General features: G+C 38.7%; 2 protein-coding genes and 1 pseudogene across 2 annotated transcripts; all 3 read left to right on the forward strand.

The window, feature by feature from the left end:
- The first annotated feature begins 327 nt into the window (after positions 1-327).
- Positions 328-1,371, forward strand: LOC129619424 (trace amine-associated receptor 6-like). The gene has a single exon (XM_055534668.1). The coding sequence runs from the start codon at positions 334-336 to the stop codon at positions 1,369-1,371; it is 1,038 nt and encodes a 345-aa protein (XP_055390643.1). The 5' UTR covers positions 328-333.
- A 6,462-nt stretch (positions 1,372-7,833) lies between these two features.
- Positions 7,834-8,865, forward strand: LOC129659901 (trace amine-associated receptor 7a-like). The gene has a single exon (XM_055591430.1). The coding sequence runs from the start codon at positions 7,834-7,836 to the stop codon at positions 8,863-8,865; it is 1,032 nt and encodes a 343-aa protein (XP_055447405.1).
- Positions 8,866-24,655: 15,790 nt separating this feature from the next.
- Positions 24,656-25,970, forward strand: LOC129659902 (trace amine-associated receptor 8-like; annotated as a pseudogene).
- The last annotated feature ends 1,641 nt before the right edge of the window (positions 25,971-27,611 follow it).

The raw sequence follows: 27,611 nt of genomic DNA on the forward strand, positions 1-27,611 counted from the left end.
TTCCCATATCACTGCCTGTTGCAGAGAGGAACTCTGGAGGTAAAAAAATAGAAAAATATTTATGACTAAAAGAAAATTTTATCAAATTCAGGGAATGAAGCATAAGTTGAAATTAATCCCAATGTTATTGTTCGGTGTAATTTTTGTGCTTTGTTATTAAACACAATTGTGATTTATAAAATCAGAAAATGAAAAAAAAATTGTAATAATATCTGATAATTTCCTCAGATATCCTAGTGGATGTATGTTTTTCCTCTAGGTGTATTGAAAATCAGAATCCTATGTTCATTATGAAAATCAAGGACAGAATTCTTTGAGTGTAAAGGACAGATCATGAGCAGCAACTCGTCCCCCACTGCAGCTGTGCAGCTCTGCTATGAGCACCTGAACGGATCCTGTGTGAAAAGCCCCTACTCACCTGCATTCCGCGTGATTCTGTACATGGTGTATGGCTTTGGGGCTGTCCTGGCCATGTTTGGAAACCTCCTGGTGATGACTGCCATCCTTCATTTCAAGCAGCTGCACTCACCAACCAATTGTCTCATCGCCTCTCTGGCCTGTGCAGACTTTCTGGTGGGAGTGACTGTGATGCCCTTCAGCATGGTCAGGTCTGTGGAGAGCTGTTGGTACTTCGGGCGAACTTTCTGCACTTTTTACACATGCTTTGACGTAGCATTTTGTTACTGTTCTCTCTTCCACCTGTCCTTCATCTCCATCAACAGGTACATTGCTGTTACTGACCCTCTGGTCTATCACACCAAGTTCACGATGTCTGTGTCATGCATATGCATCAGCATCTCCTGGATCCTGCCCCTTACTTACAGTGGCGCCGTGTTCTACACGGGTGCCAATGAGAATGGGCTAGAGGAACTGTCTAGTGCCCTCAACTGTGCAGGAGGTTGCCAGACAGTTGTAAATCAAAACTGGGTATTGATAGATTTTCTGTCCTTCTTTATACCTACCCTTGTCATGATCATTCTCTACAGTAATATTTTTCTTGTGGCCAGACAACAGGCTAAAAAGATTGAAAATACTGGTAGCAAAACAGAGTCCTCATCAGACAGTTACACATCCAGAGTAGCCAAGAGAGAGAGAAAAGCAGCTAAAACCCTGGGTATCACGGTCATAACATTCATGATTTCATGGTTACCATACAGTATTAACTCATTAATTGATGCCTTTAGGGGCTTCATAACCCCAGCCTATATTTATGAGACTTGCTGTTGGTGTGCTTATTACAATTCAGCCATGAACCCCTTGATCTATGCTTTATTTTACCCTTGGTTTAAGAAAGCCATCAAAGTCATTGTGAGTGGTCGGGTTTTCAAGGATAGTTCTGGGAGCATGAATTTGTCCTCTGAACAAATGTAAGCCATTAGGTTGAGGAGGTGGAAGATATCTTTACATTTTCCAAATGAAATGAGTTTTAGAAAATCAAGTAAGATTTTTCATGAAAGAAAACAAATGGCTTTTTCAGTTTAACTGGATGAGCCCTTGTATTTCAGTCGTGTTAGGATGTGCACTTCCCTTTGCTTCTCCAAAAATATTTACGTGACTGATAAATGTTAACTCCCTTATTTGTTAACTACTGCAGAACTGGCCGTAGCCCATTCTCTGCAGACAGTCCACTCCCCCGCCACACACATTTTTATTCCATTAACCATTCCTTTTGTATCCTGTAAACATTTCAGTTGTCTCTGATTTCCTTTGTCTTTCTCTTACAAAGTGCTCTACTTATTTCCAACTCCTCAGAAATTTCTCTGTGATTAACTTTCTCAAGGTTGTTGCCTTTTTTCCCCTCCTTTTCTGCTTTGCTCATATTCCCAGGAAACTTTTGGGTTTCAGTTAAATCTATTATGCTTAAGGTCTGCACTGCTGTCTGTCTGAGAAATTGACTCCAGCATCTTCTGCATCCTGTCTCTGGCCTACAGTGGTGCCAAATTGTACACAGATGCCCAAGATGATAGGATGGAGGGATAAGTAACTGCCCTCTGCTTGATAAGTGATTGTCAACTTGTTTAAATCAGTTCTGCATAACGGTAGGATTTCTATTGTTTTTCACACCTGGCTTTGTTAAGATTCTTCAGTACAGAAATACTCTTCTTGTGATTAGAAAACAGATTAAAAAGATTTAAACATTACTAGAAAGTAAAATTGTTACCAGAGAATTGCAAAAACAGAATGGCTAAGACACAGAAAAGCAGCTAAAACCCTGGACATCACAGTTTAGCATTTTTGGTCTCATGATTTTTCAGTGTAATCAATTTATTCATTGATTCTTCTTTGAGTTTTATAGCATTTAATATGCTTATGAGATATTTTGCTTCTTCAGTTACTATCAGATCAGATCAGATCAGTCGCTCAGTCGTGTCCGACTCTTTGCGATCCCATGAATCGCAGCACGCCAGGCCTCCCTGTCCATCACCAACTCCTGGAGTTCACTCAGACTCACGTCCACCCAGTCAGTGATGCCATCCAGCCATCTCATCCTCTGTCCCCTTCTCCTCCTGCCCCCACTCCCTCCCAGCATCAGAGTCTTTTCCAATGAGTCAACTCTTTGCATGAGGAACTAGCTCTAAATCCTGTGATTTATGCCTCATTTTACTTTGGTTTAAAAAAGTAATAGGACTTATTAAACTGGAAATATTAAAGGACATTTCATCAATCAAAACTAAATTCTAAAACAAATTTTATATTGATGATTTGAAAAATTTAACAGTGATATAGTGATATATTGAAAATTTCTGAATAATTGTTATATGAAATATAGTGCTTGAAAATGATCCACTATACTGGGGAGGAAAAACAGTACCTCAATTTCAGCAGCATCAGTTTTACACTGTTATTTTTTGAGAAGTGAACATCCTCTGAGCATTTGATAAAAACATATTACTTACTAGTGGTTGACACGGTGGTCATAATTTCTAATTTCCTTACATCTTTACACTGTCCTGCTCTGTCAGTTGTTACTTTTCTCTTTCAAGTCCCTGTTATTCTTTTACCTTTCCTACCAAGCTTAGCTTTTTCTTCTTCATTTTCAAATTTTTCTTCCAAGTTCTCTGTTAATGTCTTTCTGTGAACTCAGTTTCAGTTCAGTTCAGTCGCTCAGTCGTGTCTGACTCTTTGCAACCCCAGGACTCGGTTTAGTTTGCTTTTAGTTTTAGCAAATTGATTCTTGGGGTCCAGTCTTTCTGGAGCTCCTAAAGATCTCTGAGCCATATCCATCAGCTTAAGACCCAGGATGAGATTCAAATTTTATATTTTAGGAGATATTTTGTAAAGGTAGGAATAACCATGAGCAATATTTGTACTGCAATAGTAGTTTCTGTTATGTAACAATTTTCCCATTTCATGAAGTTTGTTGCTTTTACCTTCCAGCTCATGATGGAGGGCAATTATCTTTTATTTTTCCCCCTATACATACTATTTGGAGTTTATAGCTATTCATGATTAAAATAACACTATTATTTATGCTATTGAAAAATGGATAATTTAAAAATGTTAATGTGGTATAAAACTTTTTGAAAAACTCTTAACAATCTTGCTTCATGTATTTTACAAAATCAAAACTGATTTATCTGAGATATTAAAAACTAGAAGAAAACATAGTTTTTATAATTTATTGGTGGAATCATGACAGAATATAGATTCATGCACTAAATTTAAATTTTTCAACTTCAAAGTGAAAGAAAGACATGTTAAAGAAAAACACACAAACTTGGAAAAGCTATTGGCAGCAAACAAGATGAAGAATTAGTAGATTTAAAAATATAAAAAGAATTTACAAAACATTAAGATGGAGATGAATGTCCCACTAAACATAAATACGAAATTTTACAGAGGTATGGTTAATAAATACATTAAATGTCAAATGTACATGTAATTTTAAAATTAATTAAAATCTTATACAGTTTTGTATCCCATATTTGACAACACTGGATCATTAATATTAGATTAATTAGAGTATGAGAAGTTGAGTACTCTGCTGAAAGTTGAGCACTTTCATAAACTAGGAAAAACATAATTTAGCATTTTCTTTTAGAGGGGAATTAAGATATTTATGTAAAATTTCAACTCACACATGTCACATGACTCTGTAGTTCTGTTTCTGGCAAGCAAGCATATGAAGAGAGTCAGGCAAGGAAGGAAACGTGACAAGGACATTCATTGTATATCTCTCAGTTACTAATTACAATAAACTAGGATTCATATGGTGTAAATTAAATAAATTATGCTCTACCTTTGAAGTGAGATGTTATGAAACCATTAAAAAGCACAACTGACCATTAAAAATAGCAACTGACAAGGAAAGAAAACCTCAATATACTTCTTTGACTAAAATCAAAAGAAAACAAAAGCAAAACATCTGACCTAAATTATAAAGCAATGTATAATAATTCCCCATATTACACTTTTACAAAATGTACCTTTGTGTATAATAGACCGTGTCTGTTATGGGGGGATTTACTTTGTAATTTATCTTTAAAATGTTAATGTTTGTGATAAAATAAATATATTAAAATTGATGTTAACAATGCACATCTCTATTTTTATCTAAGCATTGAAGTTAGTTTTATCTGTGTGCTTGGCTGTTTTATTTTGGTGGACTAACATTTGAGCACATATCTTTGGTATATTTTTGTCTTATCTAATGAAACTAAATTGTAGGTACATTGGTATATTTTAGAAACTACATCTTAAAGAGATTTAAGTATCTCAGGATTTATATCTTAATATTTTTAAAGTATTTTTAATGGTTTCTTTCAGTAGATCTTTAATGCTCTGACTCTTCTTCTCTATATTAATTATGTGCTGTACTCAAGAGCGATGGAAGCTACCAAGAGTTATGTTTCCATGTTCCACTTGTGCTTTATTTCTACTCTTTAGGTCATTTTTGAAAAGTGATAAATATGCACAGTAGATGTGTTAAGTAGATGCACATGCTTTTGAGAGACAACATAACCTCCCAGCCTGGCTGTTAGGAGCCCTACCCCTCAGGGAAGGCGAAGGTGCTGCCAAGTCAGCTCCTTACAGGTAGGAAAACGCATTCCTCAGTAGACAGACCTCAAAAAACACCCACAGATACTGTGAGACTGAGCTTTCTGAACATGGATGCCACTCTGGGGATAAAGGAGCAGAATTCCTATATTTATTGAGATTTTTTTTCTTGTACCTGGTGCAGTGTGAGGCTAAATAGATTTAAGAGTATTACAGAAAAATATAAATCCTATGTACCATCCCTGAGCAGGTGAAGCGAAGATTTGTATCTGTCACCATGGGTATTTCATGTCCTCTCCCTTCCTAACCCTTTACCTCTGCAGAAATCCAAACAGCTTGGCAAAATGAGGGGAGTTGGGAGTCAGGTTGTGCGCAGGTCTCCTTGACCTCATGCCGCTCCCCACACTGCGCCTGCGCTACAGCCGCTCTCAGCCTTGGGAATGTGTCCAGCCCCATCTTGGAGCCTCAAAACACACTACCCTCTCGGCCTGGGAAACCCCTGTCTGTTTTTACCTTAAATATCTCCTGGATCCTCTCGGCCTATATTTAAAGTTACCTTCTTGGTAAAATTACCTGTGAATACAATTCCCTTATTTCATTGTGGTGACCTCCACTGCACTCTGTTTATCGGAACCATCACCACATTGAGTTGTCATTACTTGTCCACATGTTAGCCTCTCACATAGAGTTAAGAGAAGTAAAATAAATAGAATGGATAAGCTCTAATTTATTTAAAAATCCTATAAGGTGATAGGCAATCTACCAGGAGGAAAGAAAGATTTGAAGCAAACTGAAACACTTCATAGCTTGCTGGTGAGAGCATAAAATGGTCCAGCTACCTTAGAAAATGTGTACTTCCTTACAGAGTTAAACATACACTTCCCAATATGACAGTCCCAAGATGAACAGTCTAAATATTTGTCAACTGGTATATGGATAAAATAACTGGAAGACAATTGAATTCAGACAATGGAATTCCATTTAGCAAAAAGGAGGAATGAGCTGCAAATGTTCTCAGACATGGGTGAAACTCACAGACACGGAGCTGAGTAAAATAAGCCAGACAGAGAAGACCAACTGTGTGAACTTTTTGACACAAGATATTTAGGCCTCAGAAAGTAATCCCTAGCCATAGAAGGGAGATCAGTGGTTCCCCAGGATAGGAGAAGGGATATGTGGGGGGAGATTAAGTATAAAAGGGCCTGAGGAGAAATACAGAGTATTGCTTCCTTTCTTGGTTGTGAATACATGAGTGGATACATTTATCATGTCATCAGTCTGTAAGTACTAAAAATGTAAACTTTTCAAATATATTTTATACCTCAATATTAAAATATTTTATGCCTCAATATTAAAAAACTGATTTTTTAACATAAGTAGAAATTATGGAGAAGGAAATGGCAACCCACTCCAGTGTTCTTGCCTGGAGAATCCCAGGGACGGGGGAGCCTGGTGGGCTCCTGTGGGGTCGCACAGAGTTGGACATGACTGAAGCGACTTAGCAACAGAAGTCATTGAGGGCTTCCCAGGTGGCACAGTGGTAAAGAATCTGCCTGCCAATGCAGGATAGGCAAGAGACATGGGTTTGAACCCTGGGTTGGGAAAATCCCCTGGAGTAGGAAATAGTAATCTGCTCCAGTATTATTGCATGTAAAATTTCATGGACAGAGAAGCCTGGTAGACTACAGTCCATGGGATTGCAAAGAGTTGAACATGACTGAGCAACTGAGTATACCACATAGAAGTCATTCATCAGAAAACATTTTTTTGAAACATAAGCTCATCTATTCTAGAACATTAAGAGGAAATGGAAATTTGTCAGTGGTTAAAATATGGAGTATAATATAGGAATGCTCCCATTCCAAAAGTTCTTTCAACAATTTATTTTAAAAAATATCTTCCATATAGTTCCCATTACAAGAAAAACATTAGCAGGAACAATGTTTTATTTGTACTTGCACTTCCTTGGTTGTTTCATGAGGCAAACATTTTGTCCTCTACTCCTCCTCTTTTCTAAATCTGAATTATTAAAGTTAAACCTGAAGCATTCAACTGTTTAATATATGATTATATTTATTTTTTTTCTTTAACACAAACTGATACTGGAAGAGAAAAAGGACTTATTTGAAAGAGTTCTAGTGATATTCAACACAGAAATGATAAACAAATGATTCTAAGAAAAATGAAAAGGCAGTAACTAATAACAATAAATAATATGACTTTCCATTTCTGCTCAAAGGTTTTAAAGGCTAGGCATTATTATATTTCATGCAAAGATCAAATGACATCAGGAAATTATAGGACATAAACTTAGTTTAGCATAAACATAATTGTTATTTAATTCTTTCTTTCTAAACACCTGGCACTTGTGGGGATTCAATCTTAAGAGCTTTGGGGATTGAAATTATGGAACTATGTTCCTGAGGGGAGAGAGTGTTTGGGGCATTATCATTGCTCTGATAAATTAGGAAAATAATGCTAATAAAATGTGGCATTTGGACATGCATCATGTAATAGTTTCTTGAAGACAAACTCTCCTCTGAAATGAAGAACGAGGTAATACAGGAAGTATTTAAAAAATTTGAGTAGACAGCATTTTATGTAACAATGAAAATTAACCACTTATTCATTTAGAAGTGAATCATTTTACAAGATGAGGATATGATCACTTTCTAAACATGTAAGTGAAGATTTGCACTTATAAGGAAGCAAAGACAGAATGCACTGGCAACTACTGACATTGTATTTATCTTTTCTTTAAGGACATTTCAAAAGCAGGAATGACATCCTGGGCCACAGAGGGTGACAGGTTTCCAGGTATCAAATCAGAGAATCATGAGCAGTGCGTCTCCTTCTGCTGCAGCTGTGCAGCTCTGCTACGAGCACCTGAACGGATCCTGTGTGAAAACCCCCTACTCACCAGGCCCCCGCCTCATCCTGTACACAGTGTTCATCTTTGGAGCTGTGCTGGCTGTGTTTGGAAATCTCCTGGTGATGATTTCCATTCTCCACTTCAAGCAGCTGCATTCTCCTACCAACTTCTTGATTGCTTCTCTGGCCTGTGCTGACTTCTTGGTGGGAGTGACTGTGATGCCCTTCAGCACAGTGAGGTCCGTGGAGAGCTGCTGGTACTTTGGGCAGCGTTACTGTCAACTCCACTCCTGTTTTGAAGGCTCATTCTGTTACGCTTCCATCTACCACTTGTGCTTTATCTCTCTGGACAGGTACATTGCAGTCACTGACCCCCTGGTCTATCCAACCAGGTTCACTGTGTCTGTTTCTGGCATGTGTATTGCCTCCTCTTGGCTCTTTTCTATTATTTTTTCTTTTTCTCTTTTTGGCACAGGAGCGAATGCAGCTGGACTGGAGGATCTAGTAAGTGCTCTCACCTGTGTGGGAGGCTGTCAAATTGCAGTGAATCAGAGTTGGGTATTTGTCAGTTTCCTTGTATTTTTCATCCCCACCCTTGTCATGATAACTGTTTACTTCAAGATTTTCCTCATTGCTAAACAACAGGCTAGAAAAATTGAGAGTCTGAACAACAAGACTGGGCGATGCTCAGACAGCTTCCAAGACAGAGTGGCCAAGAGAGAGAGAAAGGCAGCAAGAACACTGGGCGTCGCAGTGCTGGCGTTTCTGGTCTCCTGGCTGCCTTACTTCCTGGATTCCATCATTGATGCCTTCCTAGGTTTCATCACTCCCACATATGTTTATGAAATACTGGTTTGGATTGCTTATTATAACTCAGCTATGAACCCCTTGATTTATGCTTTCTTTTATCCTTGGTTTCGAAAAGCCATCAAACTCATTGTCACTGGCAAAGTCTTGAGAGCGAATTCCTCGACAGTAAATTTATTTTCTGGGTAAGTCCACATTTTAGATGGAGGAATTGAATATAGATTCACCGTGAACACTCCATTGGGTAGAAAACTTCATCATATACTTGCAAGATCTTGTAAAGTAAAAGAATAAATTATGCTTCCAATATGATCTAAAGACAAATTCAGTTTCATCATTCTTTGGTCAATATAACATAAAAACCTGGTTGTTATGGAAACAGCATGACCTTGGAGCCAGAAACGTGGCATTTTACCATTGGTCTTGGGCTACTACTTGTCTCTGAACTTCACTGTACAGTCTCTAGTTATTAATCCCTTCCTTGCAGCATTCTTGAGAAAATGTAAGAGAACACGTGGGGAAGGATGTAGTATATTTTTTATTCAAAATCTTCTTTTATCATTTTATAATAGCTTAATCCCTGGTTATAGCTTCTCTTTATTCCTTTGTAATATTTTCCATTACAATGTAAATGCATGTGTGGAATACTTAGAGAGGTCCTGGTTGAAGGAGAGCAAAGTAGTAAGTCTGCATTGTCAGGTGATCAGATTTATGAGTCAGAAGCATGAGCTCAGTGTCCGGGTAAAATCAATCCAGAGATAGATTTATTGACTGATATTATATATATATATATATATATATATATTATATATATATATGAGAAAGGCATGGCAATCCACTCCAATATTCTTGCCTGGAGAATTCCATGGACAGAGAAGCCTGGTGGTCTACACTCCGTGGGGTCGCAAAGAGTCAGACATGACTGAGTGACTAGCACACTGACATATATCAGTTGAGTTATGATCTATGGGAAGATAATTGATGTCATAAATGACATTCATTTGTCGAGTGGGCTTCTTCCTGGTGGTCCTCTGCTCATAAATTTTCACTTGAGTTTAGAAATTTTACTAGTTAACATATGTTTAGACCATGCACGAGTTTTTAAGATTGTCACTCATATTGTACTTTATCTTAAATTAACTTACAATTTTGTTCACTTTTGCATTGTTCCAGAAATTATTTATAAGGCTTTTCATTGATACACAAGAAAGCCCAAATTTAAAATGTATTAAAAAAATAGAACACTGAAGTGAAGGGATAAAAGGATGACAGACAGAGGCTGATTAATACATTTTACATGACTCACAAATTTTCGCATTGGATAAAAGCCAGCCAGCTTTTCAGAAATGAAGCCTTGTTTTTGGTACAAAGATTGGAGGATGCTATATGTCTGGGTTTTTAAAAGTAAATTAAAAAATTTTTTACATAAATTGCTTGATTCTATTCTAACTTTCCGTGGTGGCTCAGCGGTAAAGGATCTGCCTGCCAATGCAGGGGACGTGGGTTGGATCCCTGGATTGGGAAGTTACCCTGAAGAAGGAAATGGCAACCCACTCCAATAGTCTTGCCTAGGAAATCCCATGGACAGAGGAGCCTGGTGAGTTACAGTCCAATGGAGTAAAAAAAAAGAGTCAGATTTTATTTAGCAACTAAACATTTTAGTTTTAGTTGCTAACATTTTAACTTTTGTTTTAATCAGACATCAAGATTTAAAAATTAGAGCATCATGTCTCCTGAGCAGAAGTGAATTCACATCAATATATTCTGATTTTTTCTACTGTCTTGCTTGATAGAAATTAGTCATATATTAGAACATCATTTCTATTATTAGACATATGCTTTAAATCAATAAACCTTTCCTGAGATAGTTGCCAGGGCCCAGCCCCAGTGGATCCAGGGAATTCGAAGCGGGGACGGCGTCGGCGAGGATCAGGAAACAATTGCTTAATTAAATGTTAATTAAGGATATAAAGAGTAATAGAATAAGGATAGCTCAGTGAGGAAATTCAGTGGAGAAAAGAGGCTGAATAATTCAGCCAGAAGGTGAGAGAAAGAACGACATGGGGAGACCAAGCTTCGGTGAACAAGGCCCGCACTTTATTTGTCAGAGTAGGTTTTATACCTTAAGTTATGCATAGAGCATAATGGGGGAAGGGGTAGAGTCATGCAGTAAGCCAGGCTTTCTTCCAGCAAACTTATAATATGCAAAAGTTTAGGTGATTTGCATCATCTTCTGGCCTGGAGGCCTGTTAACATTTTAAGGAACTTATTTTTCTCTAAAGGTGATCAGTCTAAAGTCAGGCGCCACCCTCCAAAAGCATTAGATAAAGTTGCATTCCTACAGGGCAAAGGTGTGGTGGGCTATAACAAGAAAAAGAATTAACTCAAGGGTCCAAGGTTACAAACATTAAAGCTACTACTTACACCCATTATATTAATCAATACACTGCCAGGACACAGCAGGTAAGGGATATGGAGACTTAGCAGCAAGCATTGGCCCAACAAGTGAAAAACCCTTCACCAATACAATTTCTAATCAATCTTTTAACTACTCAAAGGAATCTGTATTTAGACAGTTTAGAACATCTCATGCCTCTCACAGTTGGGAGGCTCTGAACAATCACATGTGGCCGGAAAAACCTATTAAGGCAGGCTAGAGGACTTCCAAAGGAGTTTGTAGGTTGAAACACTGTCACACCCAGGAACTTTATTAACTGGAGCTGTAAGTTAACTCTTTTTTCAGAGAGGTAGTGGGGGACAGGCCCCCTGTAAAGTCAGAGGTGTAGGTGAGAGCACAAAGCAGAAAGTAGGCAGACTCTGGTTGGAGGGGTAGATGCTCGAGAATTTCCAGGGGGACTCCTGAGGCTCGATCCCACCTTTGCATGTGCCGAGCCTCCTTCCTCATGACTTTTGCCATGGGCAGAGCTCCTGCTCCCAGCAGATAGTGAATTATTTCTGACTACATTATACTATACTTGATTGAAGTTCTCTCATCTTCATTTGGTGGTTAAGATGATTTAAAGGTGCTTTTACCTGCTTAATATTTAGTTTACCCACAGTTCTTCAGCTTTGACATTGAAAATCATCAATTTATTTTGATTTAGTGCTTTCAATGTAGTAACTTTCTTTAATCCTATGCCACAAGCTATAGGCAGTCATACTTCCTCATTTTAAAAATGAAAAAGCTAAAATCAAAATCTGTTGAATACCATAAATCTTCTGGATTCAAATAAGCACTTCTAACATATAGTTTAATACGTTTACACTTGTTTTTCCTTTTTTAGTAACCTTTTACACATGCTAGACAAATCATTCAATTTTACCCCTTTGTGTCCTAGAACTACATATTATTCTATTTTTTAAAATATTTAAAATATTATTTAAAATATTTCTGAACTTTCTTTATAAAAGAATACACTCTAGGCCTCATTTCTCTCTTCTATGAATTACTCTATTCATGCGGGACTTGTCCACTCGCCTTTGCTTCAGTGAACACTTATTGAGTGCTTCTGATATGCAAACTTAAGAATGCTTTGTCATAGACTACTCATTCTTTGCTTGGGACCATCTTACCTGCCCTATTTAGTCTTTATAACATCACTATGTGAGAGGAAATATTATGACTATATTACATTATTATTACTTCTAGGTCACAAATGCGGGAACTGAGGCAAAGAGAGATGAGTCTTATGCCCAAGGTGGCATATTTGTTAAACAATAGGGTCAGTGTTCATGTCCAGGGGGTCAGAAAGTGAAGTAAGTAGTAACTCCTCCTCCCCTGATGTGGCCCAGCCACTGAAATCAAATTATTGAAAGCAAGAAATGGAATATTTTCTGCCATATCAGTTAACAGAGGAGGTTATGATCATCAGCAATTGCAGCCACCATGAAGAGTGAACTGGTAACCTTGAGGGAACTCAGGAAGGAAAGAATACCTGCCATCCATGGCCACATAAATTTCTTATGTATCACAGTTCTTATAGTACTGCAGACGCTATGCACACTTATTCTGTGGTTCTTGGGATCATCCCTTGGACAGAATATTTGGCAGGTGAATTCAGGGCCAGAAAAATTCCCAGACCGAGAATATCACGTTAGCCAGATTTTCTTGACCATCCAATCATTGGCCCTCTGCAAAATGTACAAAACACTAAAACTGAAGGTAACTTTGAGATGATCTATTCTGAACCATTACCTTTTACTTTTTAACAGAGAAACTCAAGTTTTAATATTTTCATAATACACACGTGCATAATAGACATAAATTACACATACGAATAATATACAATTTGATGAGTTTTGACATTTGTAGACACCTGCAAATTCATCACCAAAATCAAGACTAAACTTATTTATTACTCCAAAAGTTTCTTCCCGTCTTTAGTAATGTCCTTCTTGTTCATCCCTACAAACTCAGCCCCCTTCTGTCCCCAGGTAGCCACTGATGAACTTCATGTTACTCTACACTAATTTGTACTTTCTAGCATTTTATATAAATGCAAGCATACATTATATACACTTATTTTTGTCTGAATTATTTCACTGTGCTTAGTAATTTGGAGAATAAGCCATGTCAAAGGATGAATCAGTATCGAATTCCTTTTTCTTTGTGACTTTGTGACTGACTGAGTAGTGTTGCACTGTGTGGGTTGGCCACACTTTATTTATTCTTCTTATTTGTTGATTGAATTTGGGTTTGAACCATCATTTTTAAAATGCAGGCTGAAGTTTAAATGACCTGAACAAGGCCAGGTACCCAGAGTCTCATGCACTCACAGAGTGGGGCTAGCCACCACCCAGGGAATGTCTGGCTGGATCGGGTCCTGCTGGAACAGCCCAGTGGTCCACTTTCATCTGCTCCTTCCTTAGGTCTTGGCACAACCTCCTCTTGCTAAGAATTGCCCCACCTCTGCTTGCTTATTTGTGGCTTGCCTGCTTCTAATGATCCATGACCATCTATTTGTAGCTCTGTTTTATACTTATGCAAATTACATATTTGAATTATATAAGCATATATTATATTAATTATAATTCAGTTTAATAAAATATTTGCTATAATATATTGATATATTGTATACTACATAGAAATGCATACTATATATATACATGTAACTAGAATGAATGTTCTTAATTCCAAACTAGCTTTAAAGAACTTTATAGGATTTTAATCATTATTTTAATTTTAACTAGAATGATGGTTTCAAAAATAAATTCTATGATAACTTAAAAAACATGACTCCATTGCCTTCTTGGACCTAGTGTACTGATGAGAATTTTGATCCCAGTATGATATTCACATCGTTTTCATAAATGATGAAAACGTTCCCTGTTTTCATCCCTGTTCCCTCTGGTCTCTGTTCCCAGGCACTTTTGAGAATTTCTCTTTAGACTTGTCCATATTTAGTGCCTGTGTTTCTTCTGTTTTCCTTCTTTAAACTTGATAGGCACTTGCATTTCAAGTTTAGACCCTTTAGTTCAGAATAAAATGTCTCAAGCATTGTTTTATGATTTTCTTGTCCTCATTCAGTTAAAAAAATTTTTTTTTGTTTATTTGGCTGCATCCAGTCTTAGCTGAGGCAGGCGGGATCTTTGTTCCATCTCATGGGGTCTTTTAATTGCAGTGTACAGAATCCAGAGCACACAGAGTCAGTAGTTAGGGTGTGCTGGCTTAACTGCTGTGAAGCACATGGGATCTTAGTTTCCTGACCAGGGATCAAATTCATGTCCCCTACATTGCAAGGTGGATTCTTAACCACGGGATCACCTGGAAAGTTCCCTTGTCCTCATTCTTTATTTACTTTTTCTGGGATTAAGAATCTCTGCCATGCTTTATTAGAAAGAACATTTTTTCACCTTAATGGTAAACTTTTATTGTATATAGTGTGGATTGTATTTTCTCTACCCTGCTTTTTCCATTAGTTTGCTCCAGTGAATTTTTATCTTTCAGAAATATTTCAGGGGCATTTCAATGGAATTTTAGGAGGAAGTAAACACTGTGATCAGTTAACAGGGCTTATCTTCAGAGGGCATGTGCCAGTTCAGCCAGTCCATTGTGAAAACGATGAAATGTTTAAGTTCAGACCTGGCTAGCACAGGGAAGACAGGGATATTCCATGACATTTAGGTTGTGTTTCAACCTAGAGTCATCCAAACTGAGTTATTATCACACACAGTGACTAGACATCCCTGAGATCTAATGCGAGCTGAGGAAGGAAGATATGTAGAGGACATTGGGAGTCTGTGGTTGGAGAAAATACAATGACATCTCATTTTCCATTTCACTCAATTTATTCCATAACAGGTTAACATATATTTCTGAGAAATATCCATTAAACACAAATAGATTATGTAAAGAATCAAGTTCATAACTAGATTTATAAAGAATCAAGTGTGATTCAGTTTCACACTCACTTGTAAAAATGCTTTAAATATTATTATTACATATAATTAATGTGTGTGTACTTATTATGTGTTATCAATGGCAATTGCTGTTGATTCATAGTTCAATACTTCTACCCTCCTTTGTGTTTGGTTACATCTAGCCTCTAATCCAAAGAGACAAGAGTACAAAGCATTTCACTCTCACCCCTCCCATTAACAAGCTTCTGAGTTTGTTTGCTGGAAAAATCACAACTTTAATGCACCTTTCTCTTGTTTTGTTTTAATGAGGAAAGTCTCACACTATCAGTCACTGGGGAGAGAGTTTATTGAATGGATTTTTAAGAATGCCTGAGAATTTCAAAATCTGCAAATAGGGACTGAAAACTTTGGATAATGCAAGATAACCAAAATTTGCCTCCAAATTCTGTCCTTGGTATTAGAAGGATAGAATGAGAAATATGATTACTGCCTCTGAGAAATATGATTATTGTCTAATCTTATCTTGATTTGAGGCAGATCACTTTCTCAAGATGTATGAGCATAAAAGGAAGAGTCAGATACTGCAAGAATTTTAGAGGGTTTAGGAAGAGCCTCCAATTTTTACCTCATCTCAGCACAAGGCTAGTTGTCCTTAATTGGCCAAACATAGAGTAGCAAATAACCTAGGTTCCTCTAATAAGTTTTGAAGGCAGCAAAAAAGAAAATGTAGAAAAATGCAAGACAACTATTTTCTTTTCATAGCAGACATTAGATATTGCTTTTTCTATGTGGTTGATTTATTGGAGATATATGTCTATTGGAAGAAATTTTACTAATTTAAATATTTGGAATTGATAAGAGGATGCCCTGGTTTATTTTAAGGCTCTAAAAGGCTTACCTGCTAAAATACCACCTTTGCTATTGAGAAGACTAATGGTTCCTGGAAACTTGGGTTTCAGAAACAATAAAATTGGTGAAAAAAATCCAAGGAGACCACAAATGCTTGCCAAAGAATAACTTTGCCAGCTAAGGACTTCACAAACAGCAGCAGCAGATGAAGGGACAATTTTATGTTTTGGCAAAATTTCATAAAAAAGAAGTATGGGTTTTTTTTGCTCAGTCATGAATGACTCTTTTGACCCTATAGACTGTAACCTGCTAGGTTACTCTGTCCATGGAATTCTCCAGGCAAGAATACTGGAGTGGGTTGCCATTTTCTTCTCCGGGGTCTTCCTGACCCAGAGATTGAACCTGGGTCTCCTGCATTGTAGGTGAATTTTTTTTTACCATATTTTGATATGAATACTATAGGAAACACATCGTTTAAAAATAAATGGCAGTTCTATAAATTGAACAAACAATATGAGACACACATCTCTTTGCTCTTATTTTTCTCCTTTTCCTCTGATTGATGAGGAGTTGGCCGTAGATCATCACTGATTCCCAGACTGGCTTTCCAATATAACTGAATTAAGATTAAAAGACAACATTGAAATGAATAAATATTGAGAAATAACTTTACAAACATGTTTTCTTTTATGTAGGTTCTCTGCACATTTAGGAACCTGGTTGTCACCTGAGGACTTTGCTTTCCAGTAGCAGAGCCATGAGGGGGCATCCTCCATGTTCCTCGTGGTGGCGGAGCACTCACACTCCATCTTCCCTCAAACCCTCAAGGTCATCAGATTGTACCAGTCTTGCCTCTCTCCAATACTCTCAACTGGCACAGGGTCCTTCTTCCTTTTTGCATCTTAATGTTAATACCCGGCACTCTGTCATTCTCTCCAGAACTACTACTCTCAATATATATAGATCTTAAACATTTTAAGTGTGAACATGTGCTAGTTAAGCACTATATCATGTGCTTTAGAATTAGTAACCCCAGTAGTTGTCATAATAACCTTCTGTTGAAGGGAATATTATTATTCCCTTTTCACAGCTGAAAAACTAAGTCCTCGGTCAGTTACAAAGTTGGGGAGAGCCTGGATTCAACCCTAGGCAACTGGATCCAGAGTCCATGCCTTTTTAAAAACATAGTTTCATTTATTTATTTATTTTAGGCTCTGCTGGGTTTTCCCTGCTGTGTGGGCTTGTCTCTAGTTGTAGCAAGTGGGGCTGCTCTCCTGTGGTTCCAGGGCTTCTCATTGAGGTGTCTTCTGTTGTTAAGGAACACGGGCTTTAGATTCGGGAGCCTCAGTAGTTGCATGGCAGGAGCTCAGTAGTTGTAGTTCCCATGGTCTAGAGCACAGGCTCAATAGTGTGGCACACGGGCTCAGTGGCTCCTAGGCTTGTGGGATCTTTGTGGATCAGGGATCGAAACTGCAACCCCTGCTCTGGCAGGCAAATTCCTCACACTGAACAATCACTGGAAGACCCCAGAGTCCACGCTCTTGACCAAGTGCTAATCTGCCTCTAACAGTTTCTAGAAATTCCATCCTTCTAGGATATCACCTCCAATTTGCCTCTGTCCTTACTTAGGACTTATCATTTGCTATCTACAATCTTTTATCTAAAACTCCCAGGACTTCTAGTAATCAAATTTTTTTTCTTTTTCATTTAAAAGGCACATCCATTAAATGTTTGGAATAAACCAATGAAGTGTGTGAAGCATTTGTCATCAACACATTATTATTTCTGCACCAATAATCAGATATTCAACACAATATTGATATATCTGCATGAATATTCAGATAAACTAATAAAAAATAAACATTAGAAATCGCCTTATGTCAGTGTTTGTCACCAAATTAATTAGACATAAACTTACAATGTTATCGATTTTAGAATTTTAGAATGTGGACTTGTACCAAAACCTGAAATCCCTCCAGTTTAGTTATATCATCACCAACACCAGCCTTTCAGGCTCACTTGCTTTAGAATGCCAAATGCAAGTCACCTTTCACCTCTTGCTTGCTGGAATTCATTACTATTCTTCTCACCCACCTTGAATGTCAGCACCATCATTCTACTCAGTCCTTAGGAGTGAAGTTGTAAATTGACAGTAAATATCCCACACCTGTTTTATTATTTTTGTTAATGCTTATTATATTTCTAACTCTTGTATACTATACTAACCTGTACTATTCTATGTTATTGGTAACATAGTAATTCAGTTTAAGCATAAGTTAAATCCTTTCCTACCTTACCTCTAGTCACACAACTCTTTATGGTGAGTATTATTATTCCCAAGTCAGAGCTGAGCAATCTGATGCCAGAGAGTTCAGGAAAGTTTTCTAAGATCGCATATCCAGGCACTTTCTGATTCAAAGCCCTCTACAGTCATTCTCTAGGGACACTGTCTTCCTAGCTTAGAAGATGGTTTCCCCATATAGCTTATATCAAACACATGCATTGTAGCTCTTAGGTTTTAGAAATGACAAATAAGAATAGAAATCAAACACAATGAGAGAAGAATTACAGAAGTTCTCTTCAAATAATAATGCAATGGATAATAAAGCTCTCCATAGTATAAGGAGCTGTACTCATTGGTCTCATCTCAAAGAGCTGTCCACTCTAATTAAGTTCCTCATCACCTCTCTGGCCTTGACTGACTTATTGGTGGAGGTGGTTCTGACATTCAGCATAGTGAGAATGAAACGAGCACGGGGTTTGGACTGAAGCTGAATTCCTCTTTCATCTCTGTCACTGAAATTAACTTGTCTAGTTTCAAAATTGGCTGAATATTGAAGTGGGGAAGGACGTGCTTCCATGGGGGTAGGCTGCACATGGGAAATTTCTGTACCTTCCGCACAATTTTGTTTTCAACCTGAAACTGAAGTGAAAGGGAAATTCGCTCAGTCGTGTCAGACTCTGCATCCCCAGGACTGTAGCCTGCCAGGCTCCTCTGTCCATGGAATTGTCCAAGCAAGAATACTGGTGTGAATAGCTGTTCTATTCTCCAGGGGATCTTCCCAACCCAGGGATCAAACCCAGGTCTCCTGCATTGCAGGCAGATTCTTTACCATCTGAGCCACCAGGGAAAGCCCAAGAATACTGGAGTAAGCCTATCCCTTCTCCAAAAGATGTTCCTGACCCAGGGATAGAATCATGGTCTCCTGCATTGCAGGCAGATTCTTTACCATCTGAGCCACCAGGGAAAGCCCAAGAATACTGGAGTAAGCCTATCCTTTCTCCAAGAGATCTTCCTGACCCAGGGATAGAATCATGGTCTCCTGCATTGCAGGCAGGTTCTTTACCAGCTGAGCTACCAGGGAAGCCCCATGGTTTGAGCCTAGAACTCCTCTAAAATGTACTTTATTTTTTAAATGAGTTAAATTATACCTACAATATAAGGTTGATGACTGCTAAATGGCTGACGATAGAAGCTCACATTATTTACAATTTGCTTTCAAAGCTCTGAAATCTGTTTTTTTCAACGATTGTGTTGATTTTCATTCCTTGATTTTCTGCTGAAATTTCTTCTTCACCAACCATTCTACCATTGAAATGGAAAGTACCCAGGAGAGTGTTTTCTTTTCTAGGACTGCTGTAACAAATGACCACAATCTTGCTGGCTTTATTCTCTCCAGAAATGTATTCTTTCATAGTCCTATAGACTGGAGGTTTGAAATCAAAACCTCTGATTTTAGAGGTCTTGACAGAGTACTGACAGGGCCATGCTCCCCTCCCACAGCTCTGGATAGAATCATTCTCTGTCTCTTCCCGCTTGAGACGGCTCCAAGCATTCCTTGGCTTGTAGCAGCATCATTCCAATCTCTGGCTCCATCTTCACAAAGCCATCTTCACTGTTCTCTTTCTCAACTTTTGTCTGAGGACACTGCTCTTGGATTTAGTGCCCATCAATGTAGTATAGGATGATCTCATCTTATTAAACTCATGAAGGCATCTTTTCCAAAGAAGATCTGGCTCTGGGGGTTAGAACATGGGCATATTCTTTGTGGGGGTGGGGTACAGCATTGAGCCCACTACAGATGGGAATGTGAAGTCTTCTGTCTATGAGAATCTCACAGCAGCAGTATTCAGAGGATTTACACCCATTTCTCACGTGGATGGAGAGACACTGCAATCTTCTCCCAGTGACAACATCCTGAGAAGAGAATGATCTTTCCTCTACCAGCACTGATAGTTGTAGAAGCTCAGAAAGGAGGGTGTGTCTAAATACCATGGCATTTTTAATGCTTTCCTGTAATGTAATTCATCCTTCTCAAGTTGCTCGCAATGTGTGTTTCATTTTCTGTTTGTTGGTATCCAGTCAGATACAAAATGATTCTTAACTGAAGAAAAAAAAAGCCAAGGACTGATTCTCACTGCTTGCAACCTGTCATATCTTTGTAACAAAAATCCAGTAATGTGGCCACAGCAGGACTGTGACTAGAGAAAAAGCTCAAGTCTAAGAAGAAAAAAAGTCTTTGGCCAAATAAACATAATGATAATCTAACTTAATGTGAAGATTGTTTTGTAGAATAACTCTCTTAGTAATCACTCTTGAAAATAACCTTCCAAGTTCACACCTTGCACTACAGGGATTCCATCAAGGGATTTTTAACGTATTAATACTAATCCTCAGAACCTGTGGATGTCGGCTTTTGCAGTTGCCTCCAGTTGACTTGACTTCATCACTTCTTTGCTGTTGCAAAGTGATAGCTTAATCTCTGAAGTGAACTGGACAAGGCCCTTACATGGCTAACTGGACTTTGTAGATGTGGTTAAGGATTTTGAGATGGCAAGATTATTTTTGACTATCCAGGTGAGCTCGATGTAATCACAAGGGTCATTAAAAATGAAAAAGGGAGATGAGGGAAGAGTCAGAGTCAGAGATTTGAAGATGATATTCTGTTTGGCAGAGAAGGCAATGGCAACCCACTCCAGTACTCTTGCCTGGAAAATCCCATGGATGGAGGAGCCTGGTAGGCTCATGGTGTCTTTGTCTTCCCTACTCATTCCCATTAATTCTCAATCTGCTGCAATTCTGAGTCTATCTCTAATATTCCACCAGAAGAGGAAGAATCATGATCAGCAGTGATCCAGTTTTTAATGACAACAAACAATTCTCAGTTTTTATTTAACCTGACCTGTCACTAACCTTTGACATTCTTGGTATTCTCTCCTTCACGAACCACTTTCATCCCATGGGAGTTTGTGGGACCACTTTTTCATCTTTTCTCTTCTGTATTTGTTTGTAGACATAACTTTGAAGTTGGTGCACATCCAGTTCCTTCTATTTTTACTATATACCTTCCAAACTGGTAAACAAATGTTTATTGAGTATCAGATATATATCCTAGGCTTTATGACAGGTGTATAGCAGGCAAACACATTTACTTCTCAAAACACAAGGATGCTGAAGAATTTCATCTGATCATATCAGGCAAAGTTTCTTTTCTGAGCTAAACATTTACAGGCTAAACCACTCACTAAAGAACCTCAGTTTTATGTCCCTCTGACCAATCCCAACTTAACCCATCATCTTTCTCCCTAGTGTACTCTTTCTCCTATTGCATCTTTCTTGTTGGCAAGCTAAAAGCCTGGAACCATCCTTGATTCTTGCTTCCATTATGCACCCCAAATCTCTCCACCCTCTCAGTCTTTAAATTCTATATGTCATATTATCAAAAAAGGGGGAGGCAAGGTTACTAAATAAGAGTGGGAAGAAATCAAGTTATATTTGAGAATTGAAAGAAAAGAAATGCTAGTACTCCCCAGAAGAATTTGGTAGATGATTAATTGAATAATTGTTTTCATGGGAAGGATTCTCATCCACCTGATCCCCTACCCCTGGCTCTTTGGGCCCAGTTCAGCCTTTCCTTCCTCACCCAGACTTACTAGCACTGCCACTCCCCCCTCCATCCTATATGAGGACTGGATATGATGCGGGGAAGGTTGTGGTCAGGTGTGCACTGAGCAGTCTCAGGGCAAGCACGGCAAGTATCATCCCATCTCAGGCTGGTAGGGCACAGCATGTTACTTAAGAGATTCAGGGAGTCCAAGCCCTTCCTTCACCAGTTCAGGTACTGTGTGGTTCCTGATGTGGAGGCTGCCATCTCAGGGGGTTGTCTATCTGCCTTTGGTTGAGGTGGCAGGCCCAGGAGAAGGGCAGATACCTGGCTCAGCTTCCTCACTCCAACCTAAGCCTGGACTATTATTTCAGCAGTTGGTGGGAGGGGGAGCCTGGTAGGGGTTGGATCACTGAGTCACAGGGCAGGGTCTCCAGGCACCCTTGAGGACCTGCACTTGCCCTGCTAATATCTCCATGTTCGAGAGAGAGGCATTCCATAGCAAAAATCAAACATCTTGGCAGGTCGAGAGAAACTGCAGAGAAGGGGGAAAGCTTGATACTTTGAGGGCACTATTTTTCATGTTTTTGAATAAAGATCTCCACATTTTTATTTTGCCCAACCCTGCAAATTGTGCAACCAGTCTTATAAATAGTCAATCAGATTAGATCAGATCAGATCAGTTGCTCAGTTGTGTCCGACTCTTTGCGACCCCATGAATCGCAGCACGCCAGGCCTCCCTGTCCATCACCAAATCCCGGAGTTCACTTAGACTCACATCCATCGAGTCAGTGATGCCATCCAGCCATCTCATCCTCTGTCGTCCCCTTCTCCTCTCACCCCCAATCCCTCCCAGCATCAGAGTCTTTTCCAAAGAGTCAACTCTTCGCATGAGGTGGCCAAAGTACTGGAGTTTCAGCTTTAGCATCATTCCTTCCAAAGAAATCCCAGAGCTGATCTCCTTCAGAATGGACTGGTTGGATCTCCTTGCAGTCCAAGGGACTCTCAAGAGTCTTCTCCAACACCACAGTTCAAAAGCATCAATTCTTCAGCGCTCAGCCTTCTTCACAGTCCATGGTGAAGAGATTTGACAGAATGTGTTCCACTGGAGAAGGGAATGGCAAACCACTTCAGTATTCTTGCCTTGAGAACCCCATGAACAGTATGGAAAGGCAAAATGATAGGATACTGAAAATGAAACTCCCCAGGTCAGTAGGTGCCCAATATGCTACTGGAGATCAGTGGAGAAATAACTCCAGAAAGAATGAAGGGATGGAGCCAAAGCAAAAACAATACCCAGCTGTGGATGTGACTGGTGATAGAAGCAAGGTCCGATGGTGTAAAGAGGAATATTGCATAGGAACCTGGAATGTCAGGTCCATGAATCAAGGCAAATTGGAAGTGGTCAAACAAGAGATGGCAAGAGTGAATGTCGACATTCTAGGAATCAGCAAACTGAAATGGACTGGAATGGGTGAATTTAACTCAGATGACCATTATATCTACTACTGAGGGCAGGAATCCCTTAGAAGAAATGGAGTAGCCATCATGGTCAACAAAAGAGTCCGAAATGCAGTACTTGGATGCAGTCTCAAAATCGACAGAATAATCTCTGTTCGTTTCCAAGGCAAACCATTCAATATCATGGTAATCCAAGTCTATGCCCCAACCAGTAATGCTGAAGAAGCTGAAGTTGAATGGTTCTATGAAGACCTACAAGACCTTTTAGAACTAACACCCAAAAAAGATGTCCTTTTCATATAGGGGACTGGAATGCCAAAGTAGGAGTCAAGAAACACCTGGAGTAACAGGCAAATTTGGCCTTGAAATACAGAATGAAGCAGAGCAAAGTCTAATAGAGTTTTGCCAAGAAAATGCCCTGGTCATAGAAAACACCCTCTTCCAACAACACAAGAGAAGACTCTATACATGGACATCACCAGATGGTCAACACCGAGATCAGATTGATTATATTCTTTGCAGCCAAAGATGGATAAGCTCTATACAGTCAGCAAAAACAAGACTGGGAGCTGACTGTGGCTCAGATCATGAACTCCTTATTGCCAAATTCAGACTTAAATTGAAGAAAGTAGGGAAAACCACTAGACCATTCAGGTATGACCTAAATCAAATCTCTCATGATTATACAGTGGAAGTGAGAAATAGATTTAAGGGCCTAGATCTGATAGATAGAGTGCCTGATGAACTATGGAATGAGGTTCGTGACATTGTATAGGAGACAGGGAGCAAGACCATTCCCATAGAAAAGAAATGCAAAAAAGCAAAATGGCTGCCTGGGGAGGCCTTACAAATAAATAGTCAATAGGTAACATTATTGTCAAATACAGGATAAGGCTATTTCAGAACAGTTGAATTAAAAGAAATTTCTCTGTTGTGAAAATTGTAAGGATTTTGATAAGGTAACAGGGCTCAGAGAAATGTGTTCTGTAGCACTTTTTAAATGTAATGATCTAAAGTAAGTTTCCTTTCATGAGTCATACCTTACACTACAGGGGTTTCTTGTGAGGAATTTATCATGGGCCAAGTCTATTGGCTGGCTTCTTAAAGCATCCTGAGTGTTAACTTCTCAGATATGAAGGTGGAAGTCTATCAAGATGTGACTTTTTAAACATGCAATTGTTGCATGTGATTATCCTTTATAAGGGGGCTTCCCAGGTGGCTCAGTGGCGAAGAATCTGCCTGCCAATGCTGGAGATGAAGGAGACATGATTTCATTCCCTGGGTCGGGAAGATACCCTGCAGTAGGAAATTGCAGCTCACTCCAGTATTTTTGCCTGAAAAATGCCATGGTTGGAGGAGCCTGGTGGGCTACAGGACATGGGGTCATTAAGAGTTGACACAATTGAGTGACTGAACAACTAAGCATGCACACATATCCTTGTAAGGAAGAAATCGGCAGGTATAAAGGACCAAGTAATTAAATTAAATTTCTTCAATTATGAGGCAGTGTTTTCTGGACTGATGAAAAATCATACTAGATTTGCTTAGAGTCAACTATCTAGGAGATATAAGTATAGAAATATTATGTAAACATAGAAAGAATGTATTTCTGAGTTTTAAAAATTCTTTTAGTTTCTCTTCATAACAAAACGGGAAAAGGACAAAGTATGAGACAGTTTTTAAAAGTAGTACTCAAGTATGCAGTTTTATTTTATTTTTTTAAATTTTCAGAATTGAAGACCATTTTTCTGAAAAGCAGAAACAAAGCAAGCATCCAACTGCAGAACCACGGTCAGCAATCTTTCCCAACCTGAAACCTTGCAGCTCTGCCATGAGAATATGAACAGATCTTGTATTAAATCTCCTTACTTGCCTGCATCTTGGGTGATTCTGTACACAGTGTTTGGCTTCGGGTCTTTGGAAACTTCTTGGTGATGACTTCAGACTTCAGTTCTTCACTTCAAGCAGCTGCATTCTCTAGCCAATTTCTTGATCACCTCTCTGGCCTGTGCGGAGTGACCGTGATGCCCTTCAGCATGGTCAGGTCCGTGGAGAGCTGCTGGTACTTTGGAGCCCGATTTTGTGCCCTTCACAGTTCCTGTGATGTGGCATTTTGTTACTCTTCTCTCTTCCACCTGTCCTTCATCTCCATTGACAGGTACGTTGCTGTTACTGACCCCCTGGTCTATCCACCAAGTTCACAGTGTCTGTGCCAGGGGAATGTGTCAGCATCTCCTGGATCCTGCCCATTGGGTACAGTGGAGCTGTGTCCTACACAGGTGTCAGTGATGATGGGATGGAGGAATTAGTAAGTGCTCTCAACTGTATATGGGTTTTGATAAGTGTTTTGTTATTTTTTATACCTACCATTATTATGATAAGTCTTTATGGCAAGATTTTTTAAATAGTAAACAACAAGCTCTAAAGATTGAAAATACTGAAAGCAAAGCAGAATCAGAGAGTTACAAATCCAGAGTGGCCAAGAGAGAGAGAAAGGCAGCTAAAACCCTGGGGGTCACAGTAGTAGCATTTATGATTTCATGGTTACCATATACAATTGATATATTAATTGATGCCTTTATGGGTTTCATAAATCCTCCCTATATTTATGAGATTTGCTGTTGGGGTTCCTATTATAACTCAGCCATGAACACTTTGATTTATACTTTATTTTACCCTTGGTTTAGGAAAGGCTTGAAAGCTATTTTAAGTGGGGGACTTTTTAAGGATAGTTCATAAACCCCTAGCTTATTTTCAGAGTAAATGAAAGCACTAAGTTGAAAAATTTAGGACTATTTTTAAAATTATGAATTTATGATGAAATTATTATTATTTTTTTAAATTTTATTTTATTTTTAAACTTTACAATATTATATTAGTTTTGCCAAATATTGAAATGAATCCGCCACAGGTATACCTGTGTTCCCCATTCTGAACCCTCCTCCTTCCTCCCTCCCCATACCCTCCCTCTGGGTCGTCCCAGTGCACCAGCCCCAAGCATCCAGTATCGTGCATCGAACCTGGACTGGCGACTCGTTTCATACATGATATTATACATGTTTCAATGCCATTCTCCCAAATTCCCCCACCCTCTCCCTCTCCCACAGAGTCCATAAGACTGATCTATACATCAGTGTCTCTTTTGCTGTCTCGTACACAGGGTTATTGTTACCATCTTTCTAAATTCCATATATATGCCTTAGTATACTGTATTGGTGTTTTTCTTTCTGGCTTACTTCACTGTGTATAATAGGCTCCAGTTTCATCCACCTCATTAGAACTGATTCAAATGTATTCTTTTTAATGGCTGAGTAATACTCCATTGTGTATATGTACCACTGCTTTCTTACCCATTCATCTGCTGATGGGCATCTAGGTTGCTTCCATGTCCTGGCTATTATAAACAGTGCTGCGATGAACATTGGGGTACACATGTCTCTTTCCCTTCTGGTTTTCTCAGTGTGTATGCCCAGCAGTGGGATTGCTGGATCATAAGGCAGTTCTGTTTCCAGTTTTTTAAGGAATCTCCACGCTGTTCTCCATAGTGGCTGTACTAGTTTGCATTCCCACCAACAGTGGAAGAGGGTTCCCTTTTCTGCACACCCTCTCCAGCATTTATTGCTTGTAGACTTTTGGATCGCAGCCATTCTGACTGGCGTGCAATGGTACCTCATAGTGGTTTTGATTTGCATTTTTCTGATAATGAGTGATGTTGAGCATCTTTTCATGTGTTTGTTAGCCATCTGTATGTCTTCTTTGGAGAAATGTCTATTTAGTTCTTTGGCCCATTTTTTGATTGGGTCATTTATTTTTCTGGAGTTGAGCTGTAGGAGTTGCTTGTATATTTTTGAGATTAGTTGTCTGTCAGTTGCTTCATTTGCTATTATTTTCTCCCATTCTGAAGGCTGCCTTTTCACCTTGCTAATAGTTTACTTTGTTGTGCAGAAGCTTTTAAGTTTAATTAGGTCCCATTTGTTTATTTGTGCTTTTATTTCCAATATTCTGGGAGTGGGTCATAGAGGATCCTGCTGTGATGTATGTCGGAGAGTGTTTTGCCTATGTTCTCCTCTAGGAGTTTTATAGTTTCTGGTCTTACGTTTAGATATTTAATCCATTTTGAGTTTATTTTTGTGTATGGTGTTAGAAAGTGTTCTAGTTTCATTCTTTTACAAGTGGTTGACCAGTTTTCCCAGCGCCACTTGTTAAAGAGATTGTCTTTAATCCATTGTATATTCTTGCCTCCTTTGTCGAAGATAAGGTGTTGTATGGAAATACAAAAAACCTTGAATAACCAAAGCTATCTTGAGAAAGAAGAATGGAACTGGAGGAATCAACCTATATGATGAAATTAGATACAAAAAAGTGAATAAAGCTTTTCAA

The sequence above is a fragment of the Bubalus kerabau genome, chromosome 9, assembly GCF_029407905.1.
Source record: "Bubalus kerabau isolate K-KA32 ecotype Philippines breed swamp buffalo chromosome 9, PCC_UOA_SB_1v2, whole genome shotgun sequence".
NCBI classification, from domain to species: Eukaryota; Metazoa; Chordata; class Mammalia; order Artiodactyla; family Bovidae; genus Bubalus; species Bubalus kerabau.